The sequence below is a fragment of the Prionailurus bengalensis genome, chromosome D4 (assembly GCF_016509475.1).
Source record: "Prionailurus bengalensis isolate Pbe53 chromosome D4, Fcat_Pben_1.1_paternal_pri, whole genome shotgun sequence".
In the NCBI taxonomy this organism is placed as follows: Eukaryota; Metazoa; Chordata; class Mammalia; order Carnivora; family Felidae; genus Prionailurus; species Prionailurus bengalensis.
The window spans coordinates 21,052,954-21,074,979 of NC_057359.1; the positions used below are offsets into that span (position 1 = coordinate 21,052,954).

Here is a 22,026-nt window from a genome sequence, read left to right on the forward strand (position 1 = left end):
AGTAGAAGAGAACAGAAAATATTACAGTGAGCTACACATACTATTTGAAATTGTTTGTTAAAATTTTCTTTTGTTTATGTGTATATTCCCTGCACATACACGTGTGTACACATGTAAATAGCACACATAGGAGCTTTGGTCAAGATCTTGGAGAGCAGCACATCTCGGTATCATCTGCGATTCATTCTACTTTTGAAGGTCAATTGCATGATTATTTGAAGAACCTAATGCGTATCGCTTTTTAAACACACCTTGACTTTTTTTTTTCAACGTTTATTTATTTTTGGGACAGAGAGAGACAGAGCATGAACCGGGGAAGGGCAGAGAGAGAGGGACACACAGAATCGGAAACAGGCTCCAGGCTCTGAGCCATCAGCCCAGAGCCCGACGCGGGGCTCGAACTCACGGACCGCGAGATCGTGACCTGGCTGAAGTCGGACGCTTAACCGACTGCGCCACCCAGGTGCCCCAAAACACACCTTGACTTTTTAAAAGGACTCTGAAATAACTAAAGAAAACTTCTGAGCAAGACACCCTAGCTTGGTGACTTTAATGACTAAAACACCAAATAGAATCATTGTTTTCATTGAGATAATACGTTAAAAAATCTCTAAAAAAAAAATTCTTTCAAAAGCTTAAAGAAGTCTCCAGGAAATTATATTTCTCTTATTAATTTGCTTAGAATCCCTTTCCTGGTAAACTTTGGACCAATTCAGAAAAAATTCTGACAGGATCTCAGATGGGAAATTTAACATAATAAATCGGATTTGGGGGATTTTTCCCCTGCTTTTCTTGCCGTTATCAGTCTGTGAGTGAAACTACAAGGTAATCCAATAGAGTCCTTGGCACAGGAGTCACAAGATTACTTGCTTTGCTTGTTACGTGTCTTCCCCTTAAAGACCAGCCCAGGGACCGTGAGAAACATCCTCCTCACAGTGATAATCTTCCTTGGGTTGCTCTCAATGCAGGTTCTTTCCACTGCAGTAAGTCTCATTCATGTTTTAAGTCGTTGGAGTCAGTTACAGATAAACTCCGGTTGAAAAGTTCTTTCTTTTGTTCTTTTTATTCTTGCTTCTTTCCACGTATTCACTTACAAGCTTTTGCTAAAGATACTTGTTGGAAGCAAGAACTCCCCATCTTTTGGCCAGAAGGGCACATCTTACTGTCCCCACCCCAACAACTACAGGGAAATGGAAAGAATAGTTAAGTCAACACCGTATACTCATCGCGTAGACTCGGTAGTTAACATTTTGCCTTTTTGTGTGTGCCGAACGTCACAAGGATGGTTTGCCTTGTGATACATCAGCGTGCATCTTGTGTGAACAAGGATATTTTCCTATAGAAGGGCGATACAGTTCACACGTCTGTATATATCTAGTGTATTGTTTGTATTCCTAATTCTCAGTCATCCACAAAACGTCTGTGGTAGCACATTTTCTTCCTAGCAGTTTCCCCCCAGTCTATGACTCAATACTCACAGCTGTCTTTGTTACCATCTTCTCTAAGGTACAGCAGTCCCTGAACCATTTACTTTGTGACTTTGACATTTTGGAAGATTCTAGACCAGTCTTAATGGCATGTCTCATAATCTGGATTTGTCTGATTGTTTCCTCATGTTTAGATTCAGGTTAAGTATTTTTAGTAAAAATACTACCTAGGTGCTCTTGTATATTTACAGTTGTATCACTTTATTGGGGAAGCTCAGTAATCTGTGGGCTGATGCTTGACACTTGAATCACTGGGCCCCCCAACAATTTTTTACCCATTGGCTTTAGCCTCTGTTGATGCTGTTAACACATTTGGAGTGGCAAAATGGTAAATTTTAAATTCTTTCTCCTTGTAAGTTAATATTCTGTAAAAAAGAATCCCCCCACCCCACCGTGTGTGTGTGTGTACTTCTGGATACCTTTTTCCAGTGATAGCAGTCACCATTTATTGAGTGTTTATTACTTGCCAAGCACTGTGCTAAAGGTTTTATGTGCATGACCTCATAGAATTCTCCCAGCACCCTCAGGGGATAGATTTTAAAACTGTTCCCACTTTTTACGTGAAGAAACTAAGGCTCAGAAACGTTAAGTGGCTGGCCCTTGCCTCCATAGATGGCAGTGATCCCAGCTGGGTGGCTCTGATGCCTCCTCGTTGCGGTACATCCCTGAGTGCCATTCCGGATCTCTTTTCCCAGACTCAGCCCAGCCCCCAAGCCAGTGTCCTCACAGAAGGGCGTCTTCACAGTTCACAGAATGTAGACACCAGCCCAGTCTTGGGCCCCTCCCTAGACTTGCTCCATTTCAGTCTGCTGCCTCCCCTTCCCAGGCTTCTCTCAAGGTCACTGGGTCCCCCGTTGCTTCTCTGTCAGCACAGTGGCTCCTGGTTGGCTCACGTCACACCTCCATTGTGCACACCTTGGCCAGCCGGAGGAAGGATGTTGTGAATTTGGAAGCCGTTCCCTAGTCCTGGGCCCCAGAATGACCCCCAGCCCCACCTGTTTTCTTTGGGTGCCGAGGACCCCACTCCTGGAAACTTGATTTTTAAGATGTGTTATAATCTATTACAATTATTATTCTTTATAATGCTTTACGTGCCTCACGTTTTCGCCAGCCGAACAAAACCTCCTAGTGGCTCATTGTCCCAGTTGTCACTCCCCATTAATTTTGGTAGCTTTCTTAACGCTCTGTAGTGGGCTCGCCATGCACTTTTTTTTTTTCTTTTTTTAAAGAAATGAAGATACGGCACTAAGTACGCTCATTGCCGCCGGGGTGGTGGATAAGAAAACTGTCTGGTGTCCAGTTGGAGCTGTCCAGGATTGCCAGGGATCTGTGTTGCACGGAGGCTCTGACTTACCTGCTCACTGGCCTGTCAGGCCCTGGTGCTCCCGCAGCTGGTGTCATTTGGTTAAAATAACTCCTTTTTTGCAGTAGGACAACATTTCAAAAGACATTTCCTGTGAACTTGATTCCCTCGCAAGTCCCTTTCTACCCTTCGTTCCAAACTTGAAACTGCAGGGAAATAATTCTTTGTTACAGAAACTCCAGTAAAAAGCTATTAACGGAATTGAGGCTGTGTCTACCACCTCATTGCTGTATATTTTCAGAAGTAATTACTGGCTATTTTTCAAAATTAAATTAATTATCTTAATGGAATGCTTACTTGTCTAAGTTTAAAGTTCACTCCATTTTAACGTTTATTCTCTTCAATGGCCCATCAAGGGAAGGGGGGGGAGGATTTTTATTTTGTATTGTGGTTGAGATAAGAGTGTTTTGGGTTTGTTTGTTTTTTTCCTCTCTGCCACCCCCACCCCCCCCCTTTTAAATAAGCAACTTAAAGATAGTAACAGTCTAGAGAGCTCTATGAGAGGAATTTTTCCAAGATATGTATCTTTCTCCGTCCGTTTTTCTCAGTTAATGGTTATACAGAGTATATTTTCTTTTAATGTTTAATTGGTACTATAGTCTATGCCCTTCTCTTTGATTTTTGACTGTTTTTTATCTTACAAGTCGTTATTTTTCAACTTTTGTTTGTAATTAGAATGGTGATTTATCTTAAATTATTTTAGCAACAGGTCAGTGTTGAACTATGTACTCTACATACATTTCTTTTCATTCTGTCTTTAATAAGGAAGTTTTACGTTTCTTAGCATGACTGTAGGATAAAGTAGTAAACCTTTGCAGGTTAATTGCTCTGTAATTAACATGGATGGGGCAGAGATCAGAGGACAGAGGACGCCATGGATTCCCCATCAGCAAGCTTTGCTCAGGTTGTAGGGCGGGCCATTAGGTTATGCAACTCTCAGATCTGAAATAATATCCAGTGAAACCTGAGGCCTCTTCCTGGGAATCTGCTTTGAGTTTTCCTCTGTTGATGAGAAGACTTGACAAGAGATTCTTTTTTGTACTGAATTCTTGAATGTTATTCGAAATTTGACAGATTGAAGCCATTTTATTTTTAATCGAGGAAAGGGTGTGGTTCGGTTGGTTGGTTGGTGACTCAGTGCTTTTATTTAAAGAAGACGGTGTCTTGTATGTTTGTTTTATTGACTCGTGTCAGTGTGCACTGCCACTCCACTTCCTTGTAGGGTAGTTTCTAAGTGTGAACTCAGAAAGAAGCCTAAACGTGACCGCTTAATACAGAAAGTGGTCTGTTCATCGATGCAAACATTTTCAAACGTACTGTATTATTTCTGCATGTGTCTTACATTTTTGTCATATATCTTTGGGTGACTTATTTAATCTCCTTTTTGTCTTAAAATTTTGTATTTTAAACACTTGCTTAAAATCACACCTTTCTACAGGGTACCCTACTGAGTGTGCTTTTTTGTTTGATATTTTGTGTGGCTAGTGGATGACTTGTGAAATGGGTTCCTGGTAGCCCCTTCTCATTCTTTTTTTTCTCTCCTACTCTCCAGGCATATTCTAGTCAACAACGTGACTGTAATTTGAATGTTGCCATTCTTAGGATCTTTGAAAGGGCTTTGTAATTTTGGTATGCTGACATGTGAAAAGTCACAACTTCTCAGCGCAATGTGACATCCTAGGACACAACAATGGCATTTAGTGGGAAAACCAGAGCAATCTGAACCAAGTCCGTGATAGTAACAGTAGTACCATGGGAATTACTTAATAGTAACGTAGTACTACTGCGTTAAGTTTTTAGTTTTGATCATTTCTGTGGTTATGTAAGTTATCAACTTTAACAGAAGCCAGGTCAAAGGTATGTAGGAACTCTTTTCGTATGTAGTGGAAATCTAATTATCCAAAGCTTTAAATGTATGGTCCTGTGACTCAACAGGGGTGAGTTTAGGTGCCGGGGTATAGAGGCTTGAGGCTGGTCTCTTTGCAGAACTTCTCAGTCTCGCTGGCAAGCCCAAGGTCTTCTTAGCCATAAAAAGATGAATGACAGTACCTTTACGAGGCAGCCCACGCAGTGAGTGATGCAGGGAGTCTTGTGAGATAGTAGACACGGAACGTTTGAGAGGCCCTTGAAGAACAAGTGAAACAGGAGGTGAGCTGGGATGGGTGACTGACTACAACTTGGTGAAATCAGGGTGAGGTGGTTTTAAGAGATGGGAGATGATAGGAATTGAGGGGAAGAACATGCCAGTGGTGATGCAGGATGAATTCAAGTGAGCCAATGGAGGCTTGCCGTCATCAAAGTATGATAAGGGTCTGCCGGGCATGGTGGTGGTAGAAATTTAAGGAATTATTTGAGAATTGATAGGATTTGGTGATAATGGATATAGGCGCACAGAAAAACAAATCGATGGTGGTTGATGAACTTGAGCCAGCGGAAGTTACCTAGGGCGTTTGTGTTGAACATTTTTATTTTCCGGGAATATTGGACTGTCAGGTAGAGTTGTCTGGCAAGAAGTTAGACCTGGGCTACCAGAGTATGGGAGAGGAGCAGACAGTTGCGGACTGTTCTCTTTAGTGAGCAGGAAAAGAAAAAGCTGAAAAGGAAATCTAACGGCTGAGCATTGAGAGAGGTGAAGAGAGGCCATGGGGTCATTCCAGTATTCCTGAAGCAGGTAAAGGAAGGTTTCAGCAAGGAGGGTGTGCGGTCTGTGGCTGCATGTGTGTCAGGGAGAAAGAAAATTGTAAAATCCTGAAATAATTGCTATCTAGGTGGTCAGTTGTATGAGAAGGGTGGGCCTGGAATCCAAATTATAGGGGTTAAGGAGGAAGAGGGCGTGTGTGTATGTGTGTACAGGAGGGGGTTGCTGAGAACTGGAGAGAGCAAATTTACACTAGTTTTTAGAGAAGTTTGGCTGTGCAAAATCAAGGATATATCTATACAGGCCAGCAGCTGAAGAGGGCAAAAGAAGGTTATTTTAATTAAATTTAACAAACATTTATCAAGTGCCAGTTATGTGCAGGGCACTGTGTTAGGGGCAATGGAGGCCCCAAAAAGTGATTAAAATATAGCGTTTTTTTCCCTCCTGAAAAAGCACTACCTCGGGTTCTTTCAGCGTTCACCGGGCAGTTCATCTTAAACCAAATGCCAGGGATGCTGGTACCCGGCTTTTTAGCAGAAGGACAAGATCGCTGAGAGAACCACCAGAGCAGGAGTAGGGGAGGGAGCTGGAGAATCGACGGCAATGGAAGGGAAGAGGGGCCGACCACAACCTGATGGCCTGGGGAGGTGGGGAAGGGTCTCAGCCTTGGAAGGGAAAAGGGCCCCTCCTCCCTCACAGATGGACATGGAGGAGGGAGGATCAGGTGGTATCAGAGCTGCTTTGAGGTAGAATAGTGAGTGCATATTGTGCACCAGCCTCTAGGGCTGTGTTTTCTGCCCTTGAAAAGTTCCTGGTTGACTGGAAACATGAGGATGATAGTGTTTCTATTTTGTCCTGCAAGAAAAAAATAACAGTGAAACACCTGCACCTTTGAAGGTTTGTTTTTGACTGAAGGCTTTTTTCTTTGCTTTTGCTTTTTTTTTTTTTTTTTTTTTTTTTTTTTTTTTTTTTGTCTAATGAAATAGACATATATATTTTGAAGTTGCCCAGATATTCTGAGTCTGGGTGCCTGCAGTGAGCTAGGGTTTGAGTCAGATGTAGACTCCCAGAGTTCAGAGTCGAGGGAAGGTGAGAAGAGAGACACATTTGCAGGCTCTTAATAAATGCTTGCCAATTGAACTCTGATCTGAGGCAGAAAGTGGTTACACGCCTGACCCATACCCACGAAGTATTAGGCGATTTAGAGGAGAAAGGGAATTGGAGCATTGTGTGGTTATTTCAGTGGAATGAGGTTTTGAAATAAATTTGCCATATATTTACCTAAAGGCCTTGTTTTCATCATAGACATTATTTCCTGCACATCTAGAACATACGATCGTGTGCTCATACTTTTTGGTCACAACTAAGTGACAGTACATAAAGAGTCATGAACATGATTTTGGCTACTCACATGAAAAAATACATTACTTTGAACTGTCCAGACAGTTCGTGCTTTGCAAGACCACAGGGTGGGTGTGAGTTGGTGGAAAGTCTGGAATGCTGCTCCGGTTTTTCTGTTTTATACACGTAAACTTGCTTTGAAAGTGTCATTACTTTATTGATTGTATCTTAACTGCATGTAGCCAGAAAATAGTTGTGGGTCATTTGGAGAAAAGAGCTAATTAGTGCTATACTTTGACTTTTATGGTCAGACACAGGAAGACACGTAGAAGGGAAGAGGAAGGAAATAAAAGTCACTTGGGGGGCGCCTGGGTGGCGCAGTCGGTTGAGCGTCCGACTTCAGCTAGGTCCCGATCTCACCGTCTGTGAGTTCAAGCCCCGCGTCGGGCTCTGGGCTGATGGCTCAGAGCCTGGAGCCTGTTTCCGATTCTGTGTCTCCCTCTCTCTCTGCCCCTCCCCTGTTCGTGCTCTGTCTCTCTCTGTCCCAAAAATAAATAAAAACGTTGAAAAAAAAAATTAAAAAAAAAAGTCACTTGGGAGGAGAAAAAAATACTTTTTTCATTGAAATATTTTTTTATATATAAATATACATAATTTTAATTTTTAGTATCTGTTTATTTGAGAGAGAGACAGAGGCAGAGCACAAGCAGAGGAGGGGCAGAGAGAGGGAGACACAGAATCTGAAGCAGGCTCCTGGCTCTGAGCTGGCAGCACAGAGCCCGACGCGGGGCTCGAACTCGTGAACTGCGAGATCGTGACCTGAGCCGAAGTCGGATGCCTTCCTGACTGAGCCACCCAGGCGCCCCACATACACACTTTAAAAAAAGCATTTCAGGATCCTTTTTGCCAGCGAAGGGCAGCAGCATACACCGCCCCACATATTTTTTTAAAAGCTATTTTGTGCAGTCCTACTTGGAAAGATTATAGAAGCCTCTTTGGCTGTCATTGGATAGACCTGACAAGTGATTTATTTAGAGGCATTAATTAAAATGTAATCACTACAGAAGTTAGTCTGAGAATTTCTCAGCACTTGTTCTCATCCAGCACTGTTAAGCAGGGTCTCCAGTGGAAGGGGGTTCCTGTTGAGGGACATGTTTAACTTCAGGCCCTCCTGTCACCTCCCCCTCCTCCTCCCCACTCCTGGGAGGCAGCAAGGCCTGCCCAGAGCAGTTCCTGTAGCTGAGCTTGATGTGGCCTCTGCTGAGGTCAAGCACTCCCATTCCAGCCTCTCGAGGGCTTTCTCCATGTGTTGCCAGTGTGCTGGTAAAAATGACTTTAAACTCTTGTCAGCACAGTTACTGGTGCATGCATCACAGTCCCCCTCAGATAAACCTGTCACAACACAGAGGCGGCCGCTAGAGAAGAGTACAAGGGCAGGCCTCTAGCTTTCCATTCGAGCATCACTAAACGTGCACAGAGTGCCCAATTATTTCAGCATTATTGAGCAAGCCTACAGGAGGACCCAGGCCTTGCTACATTAGATTTTCTTTAGTAATTTGCTCAAGTACCGCTGAGGACACTTAAAGGGCTTAAAACGGTGGCTGCAACCAGTTTCCTTTTCTGGGTTGTTAATTCAGGTTTTCTCTTTCAAATTAACTCTTGCTGCATGCTGTGCAGCGGTTCTGGGAGAACTGTTTAACGCTAATTTTCTCAATTTTCAGCTTTTTTTTGGTTCACCATAACTGCTCTAACAGTTAGTCACGTATGTGTTTTGATTAGAAATGTATGATAGCAAGGCCTTATGTTTTGGAGAACAAAATATGAACATTTTGAAGAAATCTGACTTTCGGCTATTAAAAGTTACTTAGCTAATTTCAGTGAGAATTAAGTTCTTCACAGTGAAGTGCAAAACCCCCAAATCTAAGGGCATTTCTCCATTATACATCTCCCTCCCTCCCCTTCTAAAAAATAGGTATACAAAAGAGGAACCTTTCCTTCACGGGTGCTGGGTTTTCCATGATCTGTTTGCACCTCTTTTCTTTTGGCGGCAGGTGGGGGGACGTGGAGGTGGGGAACAAGTTCAATATCTGTGTCTCATTTCTCACAGCAGCAACAACTCCAGGCCCAGCATTTGTCACATGGACATGGTCTGCCGGTGCCTCTGACCCCACACCCTTCCGGCCTTCAGCCCCCTGCCATTCCTCCCATTGGGAGCAGCGCTGGCCTCCTGGCCCTCTCCAGTGCCCTGGGAGGCCAGTCCCACCTTCCAATTAAAGATGAGAAGAAGCACCATGACAATGATCACCAAAGAGGTGAGTGATTCCCTCAAGATGTCAATCTGCTGTTACCTGCCTGCCACTGAGGGTGGGTTCTGGATACCATTGTGCATTCTGGCTCTGGATTTAACTTTACCAGTGACTGACTCGACAAAGGATTTCTGCTGGAAGGGAAATTAATGATTGGAAGCAGTCTTTTTCCAAATGATACCCTAGCGGTTAGCAAGAGTTAATGCAGTCCCCAAAGGCAAGGGCTCCTGTTTCCTGGTTACTGCCTTTGACCCCGTGCTACCTCCTATGTTCCCCAAGTCTAGATCAGTAATGAAGTCCCACAGTGCTCCATGTTTGAAATAGTGAGTGGCATTAATAGCTCATTTTGACCTCCTCTGTTTTGGGAAAAGACTTACTGGTAGAAACTACTTGATAATTTAACAGAGCCAATTATTATTTATAAATCAGATCAGCCTATCTGGTGTGATAAAAATCTTGCAGGTGAGAAAACAATTTTAGTAGTCTTAGTACTTGAGAAAGTGCAGCCCAAATTAAATCTGTTGATTTAACTACCTCTCTCACACAGGCTGTCTGGAAGCATGAAATGAACTCATCTCTTCCTAGAAGAACAGCACAATTGTTTATGCAAATAATTGATTTAAAGGACAGTTGTGCTCCTTCTAGATTGGTTTCTTCCCTCCGTTAAAGTATATGAGATATTTTGATGTGACCGTCTGTTTGTATGGTGCTTACCGATAATTTTTATTAGTCAGTAGCAGAAAAGCAAACGAGATTTCTCCCAGCATTCCTTTGTGGGAATTTAGTTAGCACAAGGGTGGTTCATTCGTTAGAAGGGTGTGGTTGTAATTAAAACTTCATATCTACTCCTCTTTCAGTGTCATTACCATGAATTACAATCTTGGGTAAATGATTTTTATCACCTAAACATAAATTTCCCATCTCTGATGTTGGAAACACTGTATTATTGTCATCCAGTTACCTAAATGCTGTGATGCAGAGCTGAAGCGTGACTATAAACATCTTTGTAAGTGGACAAGTCAATAAGGAGTATAAATAATCTGAGTATCCAGCTTTGGCCTCTGAAATTGTGTCAAAGGTAGATTGGCACTTTGCGTGTGGATCTGGTCGAATGGCATTAATAATGAACTTGAATGCAAAGTTGCCATCTGTGCCATTTATTATTTAGCAGAGATCAAGTTTGATAAATGGATGATCTTATGTAAACTAACTGGTACTTTTCTTTTCCCTTCTTCCCACCACCTGTGTTGCTGCCGTTTTGCCTGTAGACAGAGACTCCATCAAGGTAGGACTCAAACCCACAGATTAAGGAATGGCTTACTAGGTCTCTAAATGAGTTGAATAAATCTAGAAATGGAGTCTTCGAAATGTACAGAATGATGTGGTGGGCTTTACCAAATAGTGGTCAGCTGCATTTTTTGACTGTTTTCAGTTGTGTGTGGGAGGTTTTTGAAAATCTCAGTCTTACTTTTCTGTCACAATCTGATTTATAGACCAAGATTGTCCTACAGAAGATCTGGCTTGCAATGCTCATTTTATTACGTCTTGCTGTGTGACAAAGAATAACTACTTCTTTTCACTTCGGCTTTGGCTGTAAGATAAATAATAATGAAGAGTAAATAAATTGATTGATAAGAAATGTACCTTAGTCTCATTTTAGAAAACAATTCCATCCTACAAAACTCCTTAACAAAACATTTGTTTTAAAGCGTTTTTCTTCGAGGCGCCTGAAGTAGCTCAGTCGATTAAGCGTCCAATTCTTAATTTTGGCTCCTGTCACGATCCCAGGGTTGTGGGATCGAGCCCCGTTTGGACTCTGCTCTGAGCGTGGAGCCTGCTTGGGATTCTCTCTCTCTTCCTCTTTCTCTTTCTCTCTCAAAATAAATAAATAAAAAATTTTGTTTAGATCTAAAAGGTATGACCCCATTGAATAACATCTTGTTTCCTGGTATAATAAGGTATTCTCCTTAAGTTTTGCATCTCTCTTATCTGCCTCTATATCTCTTTATAGACAAGTTGTAGGGAAAGAGGAAAAGTATTGGGGGCCTAATAATTTGGATGTGGTTGTGTAACCCCAGAATGGGATGTACTCAGGATGCCTGAATTTATATAGTAAGCAAACAAAAACAGGCCACCACGGCAGGACATGAGGAAAATACGAAAATTGTTCGATCACTTTTGAGCCAGCCACGGTGTAAATATGCCCGTGTGTTATGCATAATTATATATGTAATATGTATTGTATTTTGTACAGATTAGAAGGAAAGCATAGTTCTCAAGCATCGGCCAATGCACAGATGCTGTCAGTTCTTTTCCTTATATTTTGCAGCAGTTGATTGTTGTGGATTATAAGCAGTTCTGTCTCTTGTAGTTTTTAATGAAGTTATGTTTATGAAGACTAAAATCTTCCCCTGAAACCACATGTGCTCTCCCTTTGAACGCCTCTTGACTCCTTGTCCTTTTTTCCAAAACCCTTACATAATGGAAAATAAAAATTAAGTGTATCTATTTTACCCTTCAAGAGTCTTTGTAATTTGAAAGGGCATCTGTACACCCATAGAAATGTCAACATTTACAATTGAAACTGTACACACTGAATTATTTACTTACGCTTTTACAGTTGTGTATTTTGTTGTAGAATATGCATATCAGTATGTAGATTTTTTAAAAGAGCAGTTTTAATCTGAGTGTGGTAAGTGTTCCACACACGTGTACTTAGAAGTAGTGAGTAAATGCATCCACCAGCATTAGCTGATAGCAGCCCTTGGAAAGCCTGTCTAGTTATTCTGAGGCCAGGCATATAAACACTCCCTGCCTTCTTATGATAAATCCATACCTTCAGGCAGGCCAGTGAACTAAACAAAAGCTCCTGTCCTGCCCCACTCTCAGAAGACTATGAAAATATTTATACTCCAGTGCACACTTTTGCGTCAATTACATTTTATATTCCCTTGTGCCAGAGTAGGGTGTATTTTGAAATCATCTATAATCATTCAGGATGAGTCTGGGAGTGAGTGTCTATATAGCCAGCAGCCAGGGGGAAAACAAAAAGCAAATAGAAGTGGATGATTTTCCTTGATTTATTATGGAATGGTAGCTATAAATAGATGTTTCTTGTCGGTTACCGTTCTCAAATTGGAAGTTGTGTCAGCTTTGGGGTTGTGCTGTGGCTTTGCAAGGTGAAACAAGTTTGCTGATTTTCGGCAATGTGTTCTGTGATGCTCAGGGAAAGTTAGTTGCTTGTTCCATTGATTGTCCTCATCCTCCCTTAAGTGGCTCCTGGTTAAGAGGGGCTTTTTATGATTGTCTGCTGTGTGACTCGAGATGGTTTTTTATCAGCCTGAGCGTGCCAGTTGCCTGCAGCTGGAGTCAGGCTTGTATGAAATAATTTATTCATGCAGGATAATGCTCCTTAACATTTAACAGGTAATGAACGTGACATAAATTTCCTTCTTGCTTTTAATTTTTCCCTTTCCTCTTCTAATGTGCAAACAGGCAGCTCTGGTGCTCTAAATAATAAGTAATTTTTGGCCATCTGTCAAAAGGAAATTTCAATACAAATTTAAATTAATGGTGCCTGAAATTTTTTATAGCTCCTCTAAAAGCCTCTAATGTGCAGAAAATTCTGAATCTGCTGGTAGTAATTAGTGTTGCATGTAATGAGGATGTGGGCAATGTTATACAGCCCCAGTGTAACATTTTGATATGGTAGCAAAATTTTGATTTATACAAGGTTGTGGATGGGTTTAATTGTGAGAGACACTTTAAAATGTTTTCTTGACGTTACAGATTATTAAACAGGGCAGATTTCAGAATAGCTCATAAAATGTAATTTAAACTTACTGTAAAGATTCAGATAATTAAGGTGCCTTACCTTTTTAGATGTCGAGTAAAATGAGAAAAATTCACTTGTGAAAGTGTTGGGCCTTTTTCTTCCTTTTCCTTTCTCTTCTTGGAGGTTCTGTGGCCACTAAACCTATGCTATTGGCTTTATTGATCTTGTTTTCTATAGCTCCAGTAGCCAAGTTCATTCCTAAGCCTTTTATTTACAGATCTGTATCTGAAGTTTTTCAACAAGGGTGGAGAAGGTAAATATGGACCTAAACGAGAAAGCACTGTAGAAGCCCAAGAATCGGTCTATTTGGTGACAAGAAACCAGAATGGGGTGTATTGTAGGGCTGTTGACGTGAGGGTCCAGGGCACCTGCTTTTCATTTGGCTCTCTGTAACTCCTTATGCCCAAGCCTGGGTCCCAGAAACACAGACCGTGATCCACTCTTATCCTTAGGGGTAGGTTGGAAGGCCCAAATTTAGCTCTCCAAGGAGCTCCCGCAGTGGGGCTCCCACTTCTCTCTCCTGACCGGGGGCTTTCTCACCATCTTCCGGCACATACGGTACCATTTCTCTCATGCCTTGAAGCATCATAAGCGAAACCAAGGGAACATTCTCTAGTGTGGTGGAACCTCGCACTGCCCGTGCCTCCTGAGGGTAAAGGGGTAAAAGTTGGTTGGCTCCAAAGTGGCATTCCCGTATCCTGCCAGGAGCTGCCCAGTTGCTGGTGGCACCAGTTCATGACGAGAAATCATTAGGCTCCTCACATCACTCTCCCATTTTTATCTGAGCGGCTGATGGTGAGGATGATGAATCAGAGGTATGAAGGCCAAGTTACCCAAAACTTGGTAGGAGTTTGAGGTTGAGCAATTAGTCTTATTACCCCCAAATGTCTATACAACTCTGCTACCGTCTCGCAAATGACAGATACCCAAATCAAGACCAGCTTAAATAGAAATAGAAAAATAGCGAAATTCACTCTCACCAACTATTGGTAAACTCCATGGCCCCTCTCAAACTGGTATTGTGCAAACGTTGTGATTTCATTAGTCCTTTTAATATATATTATGTATCCCAAATGCAGTAACCTCCTCGAGTCAGACCTGTGAAGGATTTGCCATGTTTTTTGGTAAAATACAGCACAAGTACATTTGTTTCCTCCAAAGTGGTGGTGGTTTTATCTTACTATTTTCATTGGATTGTTTTCCCCAAAATGCCATGCTCATCTTGAGAGTGTGATCATCTTTAGTGACTTGTACACTGCCAGATTAATCTCCAGAAACAGCATACCATCTTAAAATGCCGTGTTTATGTTTCCACACAGTCCGCCAATATGGCACTTACAATTTTTGTAAGTCTTGCTAGCATAAGTATGGGTGGTGCACTTTATTTTTCTAAACTTACATGTAGTTATTTTTCAACCAAAATGCTTTTCTGTGAGTGCATATACTGTGTTTTCCCTCCATTTCCTACGTGAATTCTTTTTGTTTGTTTGTTTCACGGTTTTCAGAATGATCTGCTCATGAGTCGTATCTAAGGCAATGCTTGTGTATTCTGCCTCTGCTATATTTTGGTGTTTATTCTATGTAGATGATTAAAACATCATACATTGCTTTTCTTCTTGCTTCCAATTCTTTCCTGTTGGCAGTAAAGGTTTGTCAATGGAGAATTAGACTAAGACTGTTTTTATATAAAAATTGAAGTGTATGATTCAGGCCAAGAAAGCACTTTTACCTCATTAGTTGGGTGTTACAGGTGAAAGTGGGCTTTTAGCTTGAATTAACAGAATGATTACTTCTGTTTGCCACTTTACTTGGTACACCAAGACTTAATGGTTAAGGTTCTGTTCCAGGATCTTGTGTGACCTGTATGATTTGATGATGGGTTTTTTTCCTGTCTCAAAGGAGTATCAGTCTGAAAAAAGTGTGCCTTTTATACGTTTAACCCTTTGGCATGTCTCGTGTGGGGGAAAGTGGAGAAGAAGCCACTTGATAAAAGAAGAAAGGGGGACCAGTGCGAGAGGGGATAACCCAGTGGCCCAGTCAGTTTTGTTTTTAACGCTGCCCCCCCTCCCCGCCCCTATGCACCTGTTTAAGATGGGAATGTTTGGCATTTTACCGTGTGGGAGAAAGCTTGATGGGATTGATTCCCATCTTTCATTACTGTAGACTTTAGAAGGACATGTTATAGAAAGACAAAGGCATAAAGTGATAGGAGACTAGATTAAAAAGAGGAGTAGATGAAATCTATAAAACACTAGCGAGACGGTATAAACAAAACACCAGCCCTAAACCAAACTCTACTGGAGCTTCTTGCATTGTCTCCTCTTTTCCTCCCAGGCATCAGTACTCTGAGAAAAGGATGTATCTAAATAAGGGCTGTAACTCGGACACTGCAGCTTATCCGCTCTAACCTAGGGAAAAATACGGTGGATTCTTACTCAGTCCCACTGCTGCACGTGCGGCTCAGTTTAGATTTCAGCGGCAAAGGTGGGAGGCTGGCATATGCTCGTCTTTCAGACGTGAGGAGGTGCTAAGGTCCTGTCCAAGGTCACATAGGCAGTGCCTTCCTCAAAAAAGAAGCTTTTGGGGTGACTCTGCCTTCTTTTTTGCTAGTAAAAATTTGAAAAACTTAGAAATAGAGATAATAGTGCAAAGATCCTCCATATACTTAACATGGAGGTATAAGAGCTGTCAATTTACAGCCACATTTTAGTCTATTCCTCCTTTGCTGAAGTATGTTAAAGCAAATCCCAGATAGCATGCCTTCGCCTTTATGTACTTCAGCATGTAAAGTGAACACATGTCTTTAAATAATGGACATGGTTTTGGTAACCGTAATGCCTTTAATCACTCGGTAAAAATAATTATTTGATAGCTTCTAATATCCAGCCTACAAGCAAACTTCTTTGATGATTTCCAATAATTTATTTACTTGAAATGGGGTCCAAATAGGATCAATTTCATTTTGTTGTAATACCCTCAGGTTTCTTTTAATCTAGGTGTTTCCTTCACTTTTAAAATTTTCCCTCTGCCACTGACTGGTTGAAGAACCTGGCCTGGGCTTCCTGTAGAATATTCTATATTCTAAATGTCTCTTTGTGCTTCCTGGTGGTGGCAAGAATACTTTGTGCTGAATCGTACCGGGAAATGTCTTTTTCTTACGATGGGAGAATGGGTAGAAGAATGACCCCTTGGTTTGTGTGTACGTGTTGGCGATGACCAATCTAATGAGGTTTATTAATACACAAAGGTGTATTACAAATGATGCTGATCGTTGTTAAATGGAATTCTCTTTGTGTCCTTTAACCTTCACACACACACTGTGATGTATTTGAAATCCAACTCCACTTTCCCAACGTAAATATGACTCAAGATGGGCTTTCAAAAATAGGTTTTTAAGTAGGATTTTTAAAATATGTTAAGTACATCTGTTTCCTTGTGCGTGGTGTCCTAGATGCCCTGTGCTCCAACAGAATAAAGTTCTCTCCCACTAAATTTTTAGCTCCTTGAGGGCAAAAATCTTAATCTTCTTTGTGGAACTGTATAGGATGACACATCAAGGATTAGTTAAGAAGGGAATTATAATAGAGTTAGGAAAATCCTGACCCTGCTAGGAATCCTCTCTCCCTCTAGGTTAAGCTGTGTCACAGTGGCAGGTCCCTGGATCGCAAAGCTATTCTGCTAGGTATTTTTTTCAAGCATTTGGAATGTAGATGTTTTCTTAGGTAATTTAATTCTGCCCTACAAGTGAACTTTACAATAAAAATCTTATACCATAGGGTATGTTTCATTAATAAAGTTGGCCACACCATTAGCCAAATAAATACAAGTGGCAGTTTTATTTCATTTTGGGAGTGGGGTGCCTAGGGGATAGTTTAGTGTTTTAAAGTAGGCTTCTCAAGCATTTAATGTTTAACTCTTCAGTTTTCCAAAATAAGATGGTAATTTGTAATGAAATGTTTGAGTATCATTGTTGCTTTTCTGTTCTTTGTAGAAGTATTTGTTTCTAATGTGCATTTTACTATGTAGAGTTACCTTATCGAGGGACAACTGGGAACTTTTGTTCTGTGGGTTTATGATGCAGTAATTTGTTCAGTATTAATTGATACCTGCCTCCAGGCGTGTAAGCTGTGTGAAATGTAACAGGTGCCCTAATTCCAGAAAATATGTTGTAATTGTTTGTTTGTCGAACGGACGAATAAATATCTTTAGGGCATAGCTGGTCCTCAGGTGGCAGGCACAAATGGATTAATGATGTGACTGGGGGAGAGGTGCCGCTTCTTTGCTGTGCCCTCCACCCCTGATCACCCAGGCAGAAGGAATAATTACCGGGGCGGGGGGGGGGGAGCTTCTTCCCCAGCTGATTTTTGGCAAGGGTGGTTTCTTTATCTCCATGAACCATCCCTCTTCGTTATTAGACATTTTCATCCTGATGTTTAACGTGTCTAATTTGCTTACTTAGAATGCATTTCATCTCTTGAAAAGTTAGTATCTAACATTTCAGTTTTGTGGAAGGGCCTGAGATTAATTTTACTGGCCCTTGAATTTCAAAAGTGTTTGTTTCTTCAAATGTAGATAGTTCTTGCAAAAAAAGTATTCCAAAGAATTGTTCACCATCTTTTTTGTGTTTTACGGTAACACCCATAACCTACTCTGGCAAAATTACAAAACCACTCAGGGTGGCTGTGCATTCTTGCCTCTCAGGCTTTGTTGAATCATTTTTGCTGGAAATCATTGTATTTACTTGTATCCAACTTCCGTATTTTACTCTGTGGTGGTTTAAAGTAATTCATGTGTGTCTGGAGTTCAAGACTCCCTACGCCTGAGGGCCATCACTACTAAGGGTTGTAATGTCAGGTGTAGAGAGGAGTCTTATCTAATTATGGCCATGCCAGCCACGTAGGGGCAGGATTGAACACCATTCTGGTGTCGTGACAGAGGAGTAGAAAGGAAGGGTGCTGAGGGCTGAGAAGCGCTTTCTGCAAGAATTTTAGATTCCTTTAAATAAGCTTGTCATTAAATGACAGTAATAAAATCATATTTTGAGACTCAGTAAATGCTGCTTAGATCTGCCAGATCGGAAGTTTAAATGTTAGCGTTGAACTGCTTCGTTGTTTTCCTTCGAATCTAAAAGGTGAACAAAAGTACCGTTACCTTAGCTTTATCAGATGCATTACTCGGAACCAATCCAGTTGTTTCTGTATGCTTTAGAAAGCATGTCCGGCTTCCAGCACTAGTCCCTTAAGTTAGTTAGATTCCTGTTTCTTTGCGATGGCTGAAGGTGGTGGATAAACACGGCCCCCCCCACCCCCGGGTCCAGTGCCTCCCGTAGTCGTGCAGCTTCAGCAGCAGGCTGCAAACAACAGCATGCCCTTGCACGAAACCCACCCCTGCATCATCTACCTTTCTTCCCTCGCTGTTTAATATTCCATCCCCTCCTCAACCTCTGAATGTTCAAGAAAAGCTTACACTTTCCTTTCCTTCACATCCCTCGCCCCCGTACTGAATTGCAGTGAGGTGGAAGTTAAAATGTCTTAAGCATTATTGTTGTAAGTGAGCTTTCTTAAGACAGTGATAGGGTCGAGCGAGGGGAATTCTTTTTCATGGAAATGGACTCATTATTTAATTGTATCGCACCCTAAGGATTCTTGAATTTGTCTTTCAAAATTGGTGCTTTCCAAGTTGCTGAGTATTCAGATTTTTAAGGGGAAGAGGAGAGGGGAGGGGGAAGGTAAACAGGTTTAGCGATGCCACCCAATGAGAGAAGCTAGTAGGCAATGTAATGACGCCTCGTTTTGATTTACTCTTTCCTATGGTCATTTTAATTCTAGAAATTTTTGAGTAGTCTCTTCATTTATCTTTCTTTAAACTTCTGTTTTCTTGAGCGACATTTGGCCTTTTGAACAACAAAATAAAATTGGAAATGCTAATGTTTTGAGCCAACTAAAGGCGGAAAATAAAAATGTCACCATGGTAACAAAGCTGCTTTCTAGATGGTTTCCTAAGATATGCCTGAACTAGAAGCAGATGTCTGATTTGAGAATCTTGCCTCCTTCAATGTAAACAAATAACTTCTGGGCAGGTGTTGGAAATAATATGGAAATCCTATTAAGGGGCCCTGGGTTCCTGTCAGTCAGGAAGCCCGTGCCACAAAAGGGCTGGTTGTCACATAAAGGAGCAGAGTAAATTCTCATTAGGCTTGAGCTTTTCCCAGGAAATGATTGTCTCGGTGTGTTCTTTCTCCTGTGAATCTGAATGTAAGCTGTTGCTTCTATTGATCTATTCACTGGCTTTATTTTTCTCCTCTTCATTCCAGATCCTCCCTCGCCCAGCCAGCCTGTATTCTCCCCCTCACCCACCCCTTCCCTTTAGATTAACACTTGATCTGTGCTACTGCTCTGAGAGTTGTGACATTTGTGATTTTAACCTCCCGCCCTGGGGTGGGGTGTGGGGGGAGGGGACGTCAGTCTCCATCCCCGGCCCGTTGGACAAAGAAGAACCGGGCTGATTAGGCCGCCGCCAGCGGCTGTTTGGAGCCAGCACAGTGAGCCATGGCCAGCCCTGAATGCTGTGCTGTGTACGTTTACTTGGAGTCATATTTGTGTTAATTAAGCAGAAACTAAAAGCGTGAAGAGACAGCACTTCGTGAACTTTTTAAAACCTACCTAGTTGTTTTGGTAAGCCTCTAAAACTGCCTGAAAACGGTAGCCACTGGCCACGTGAAGCATTACAAATTTACATTTGTTGAAATGAAATAAAATTTTAAAAACTAGCTTCGTGGCAGCAGCTAGCCACACTTTCATGTGCTCAGTAGCGGATGTGGCTGCCGTGACTGCCTTCCCAGTGCAGGTGTGGAACGGTCCCATCATTGCAGAAAGTTCTCTCCCCTGGGAAGAGACTTTGGCCTGACAAGGCTTCCTGGTCCTGCTGGTTAAAACCAACTGTGATATTCAGCAGCAAGGGTCTTTCCCGAGCATAGGAAGTCAGGGGCATGTGCACGTTTTGGTTTTTGTAGTAGCTTCTGTGCTGCTCAGAAATCGTTGGTGTGGTCAGCGGCGCTACTAATAGAGGGATTTTTAAATGGTGCAACTGGTTGAGCAGTTTAACGTGGATCTTCCCAAAATGGACCCCCAGGAGATACATTTTAATGCTTCTAGATAGAGTGTTGGGGCAGTTTGGTGGTGGTGGTGGGAGGGTTTGAAGGCCGTGCATAACGATGCCTCTTCATAATGCTCAGAAGGTTAAATGTGGATAAGCACAAAACAAGGCTTCAGAAAAGCCACACTATTATTATGCAGCATTTCTCGGACTATAGTCCCCGAGACGCACTTCATAAAGCCAATAAAGCTCGCACTGGTGGTCTCCCGTTGCCCTAGCAACGGACCATGGGGCACAGTGTATGTGAAATGCATGAACATCTGTGAATTAATCTTTTTTAGTTTGTTCTTTTCTTGGCACTGATTGGGCCACTCTGGCTTGTGCCTGTGACACTGTGTGTGGAGGGGTAATCTGGAGCGGTCCCCAGGGTCTTGCCCTAAAGTGGATGGTGGGATGGCCAGTGAAGGGAGATTGATCCTGCCAGTGCATTCAGCAGCAGAGGGATTTGGCCTGACAGCACTCTCGGTGGGATGTTATTAGCTTACTTTCTGGTGCATGGGGAAATGAATAAAAAATTTTCTAGTAAATCTGGGCATTATTGGGTTTATTGGGCTGCCCTGAAAAAATAATCTTTGGAGAAAATTGAAATAATCGCTTGTGTTTATACCACAGTGATCAGGACTTGACCGGCCTCTGAGTTACCCCACACCCTTGCCCTAGCCTCAGGCCGAGCCTCTGTCCGGGGATTATAACCAAACCATATTGGGCTAGTCAGAGGGAGGCTCCCGAATTGGGTGCTTAGGCTGGAATCTGTTTTCATAATAAAATCTGGTAGTAACCTAGTCTTCCCCTATTTAGGAAATTTTAAACTGAGCTGGTGACATTTTTGCCCTTGGGAAAATCGAGCAAACTATGACTAATAGAGAATTAGAGAGTGGGGCGTCCAGCAATAATCCTTTGGTTAGATAAGTTACACCCCCAATCCTAACAGGATTGTCTTCGGTTCTTCCCATTTTCAAACTGGCGCCCTCCTTCCAGATTGTAGCACGTTCCGCAGACTCTGTGCTCAGTTCCTCCTGTCAGTGCCAGATGCTCACTTGTGAACTGTTTGGCTCACCCTTGTCGTTTTCAATTCCCTTCTTTTCCTTTTTTCCTTCTTCTCCCTCATTTTGGTCTCCCTCCATTCTTCTTTGTGGCTCCACCTGTTTCCTTCCTGGGGAGGAATGAAAGAATACTACATATGAAAGGTGTCCCAGGTTGGATGTAGTCTGTGCTTAGTATGTAGGGTGAGGAATTGCTTTAATAAGTGTGTTAAGATAAAAGTCCATGGTGGGGCGCCTGGGTGGCTCAGTCGATTAAGCGTCCGACTTTGGCCCAGGTCATGATCTCGCGGTTCGTGGGTTCGAGCCCCGTGTCGGGCTCTGTGCCGACAGCTCGGAGCCTGGAGCTTGCTTTGGATTCTGTGTCTCCCTCTCTCTCTCTGCCCCTCCCTAGCTCATGCTCCCACTGTCTCTGTCAAAAATAAATAAATAAACTTAAAAAAAAAAAAAAAGATAAAAGTCCATGGTACCTGCTAGTCCATATGATTTGCTTGATTGTCATTCATATTGAGGGTCATCTAAGTAGAAAGAACTGTCATTGGGTATGTTTGCCTTTGGATATTAAAAACGCACAGCTGAACTTCTGTAGCTGGACAGTTTTCCTGATTTTCTTTTGACAGCTTACCCCAAATTATTATCTTAATGGTTTCTGACTTTGAAACCTGTGTTGGTGTTGGTGTTGATAGATGAGCTTGAAAATTGAGCAATGCGGTCAAAGTAAAATATTGAAAGTTTGTTGGTAGGTATTGATTTGGCAGCTGGAGGGCAAATAGACTTGCGTTGCGCCTTTGGGGGTGTGTGGTGGAGATTAGATACAATCCCTTCCCTTCCAGTTGTTTTCCTATTGAAGTATGGGACTGA

At 42.1% G+C, this 22,026-nt stretch overlaps 1 protein-coding gene across 9 annotated transcripts in view; it reads left to right on the plus strand.

Annotated features, from left to right (window-relative positions):
- LOC122474997 (transducin-like enhancer protein 4) overlaps nucleotides 1–22,026 on the plus strand; it is a 142,038-nt gene that overhangs the window by 61,711 nt on the left and 58,301 nt on the right. For 5 of the 9 annotated variants that reach the window (XR_006295065.1, XM_043566515.1, XM_043566520.1 and 2 more), the window contains 2 exons: nucleotides 8,937–9,141; nucleotides 10,404–10,420. Coding sequence is in view for 8 of the 9 variants with exons in the window: in XM_043566515.1 (XP_043422450.1) it covers nucleotides 8,937–9,141; nucleotides 10,404–10,420 (222 nt within the window). In the remaining variant the exon portion in view is untranslated. The remainder of the gene's footprint in view (nucleotides 1–8,936; nucleotides 9,142–10,403; nucleotides 10,421–22,026) is intronic. The other 4 variants (XM_043566516.1, XM_043566521.1, XM_043566518.1 and 1 more) reach the window with 1 other exon arrangement.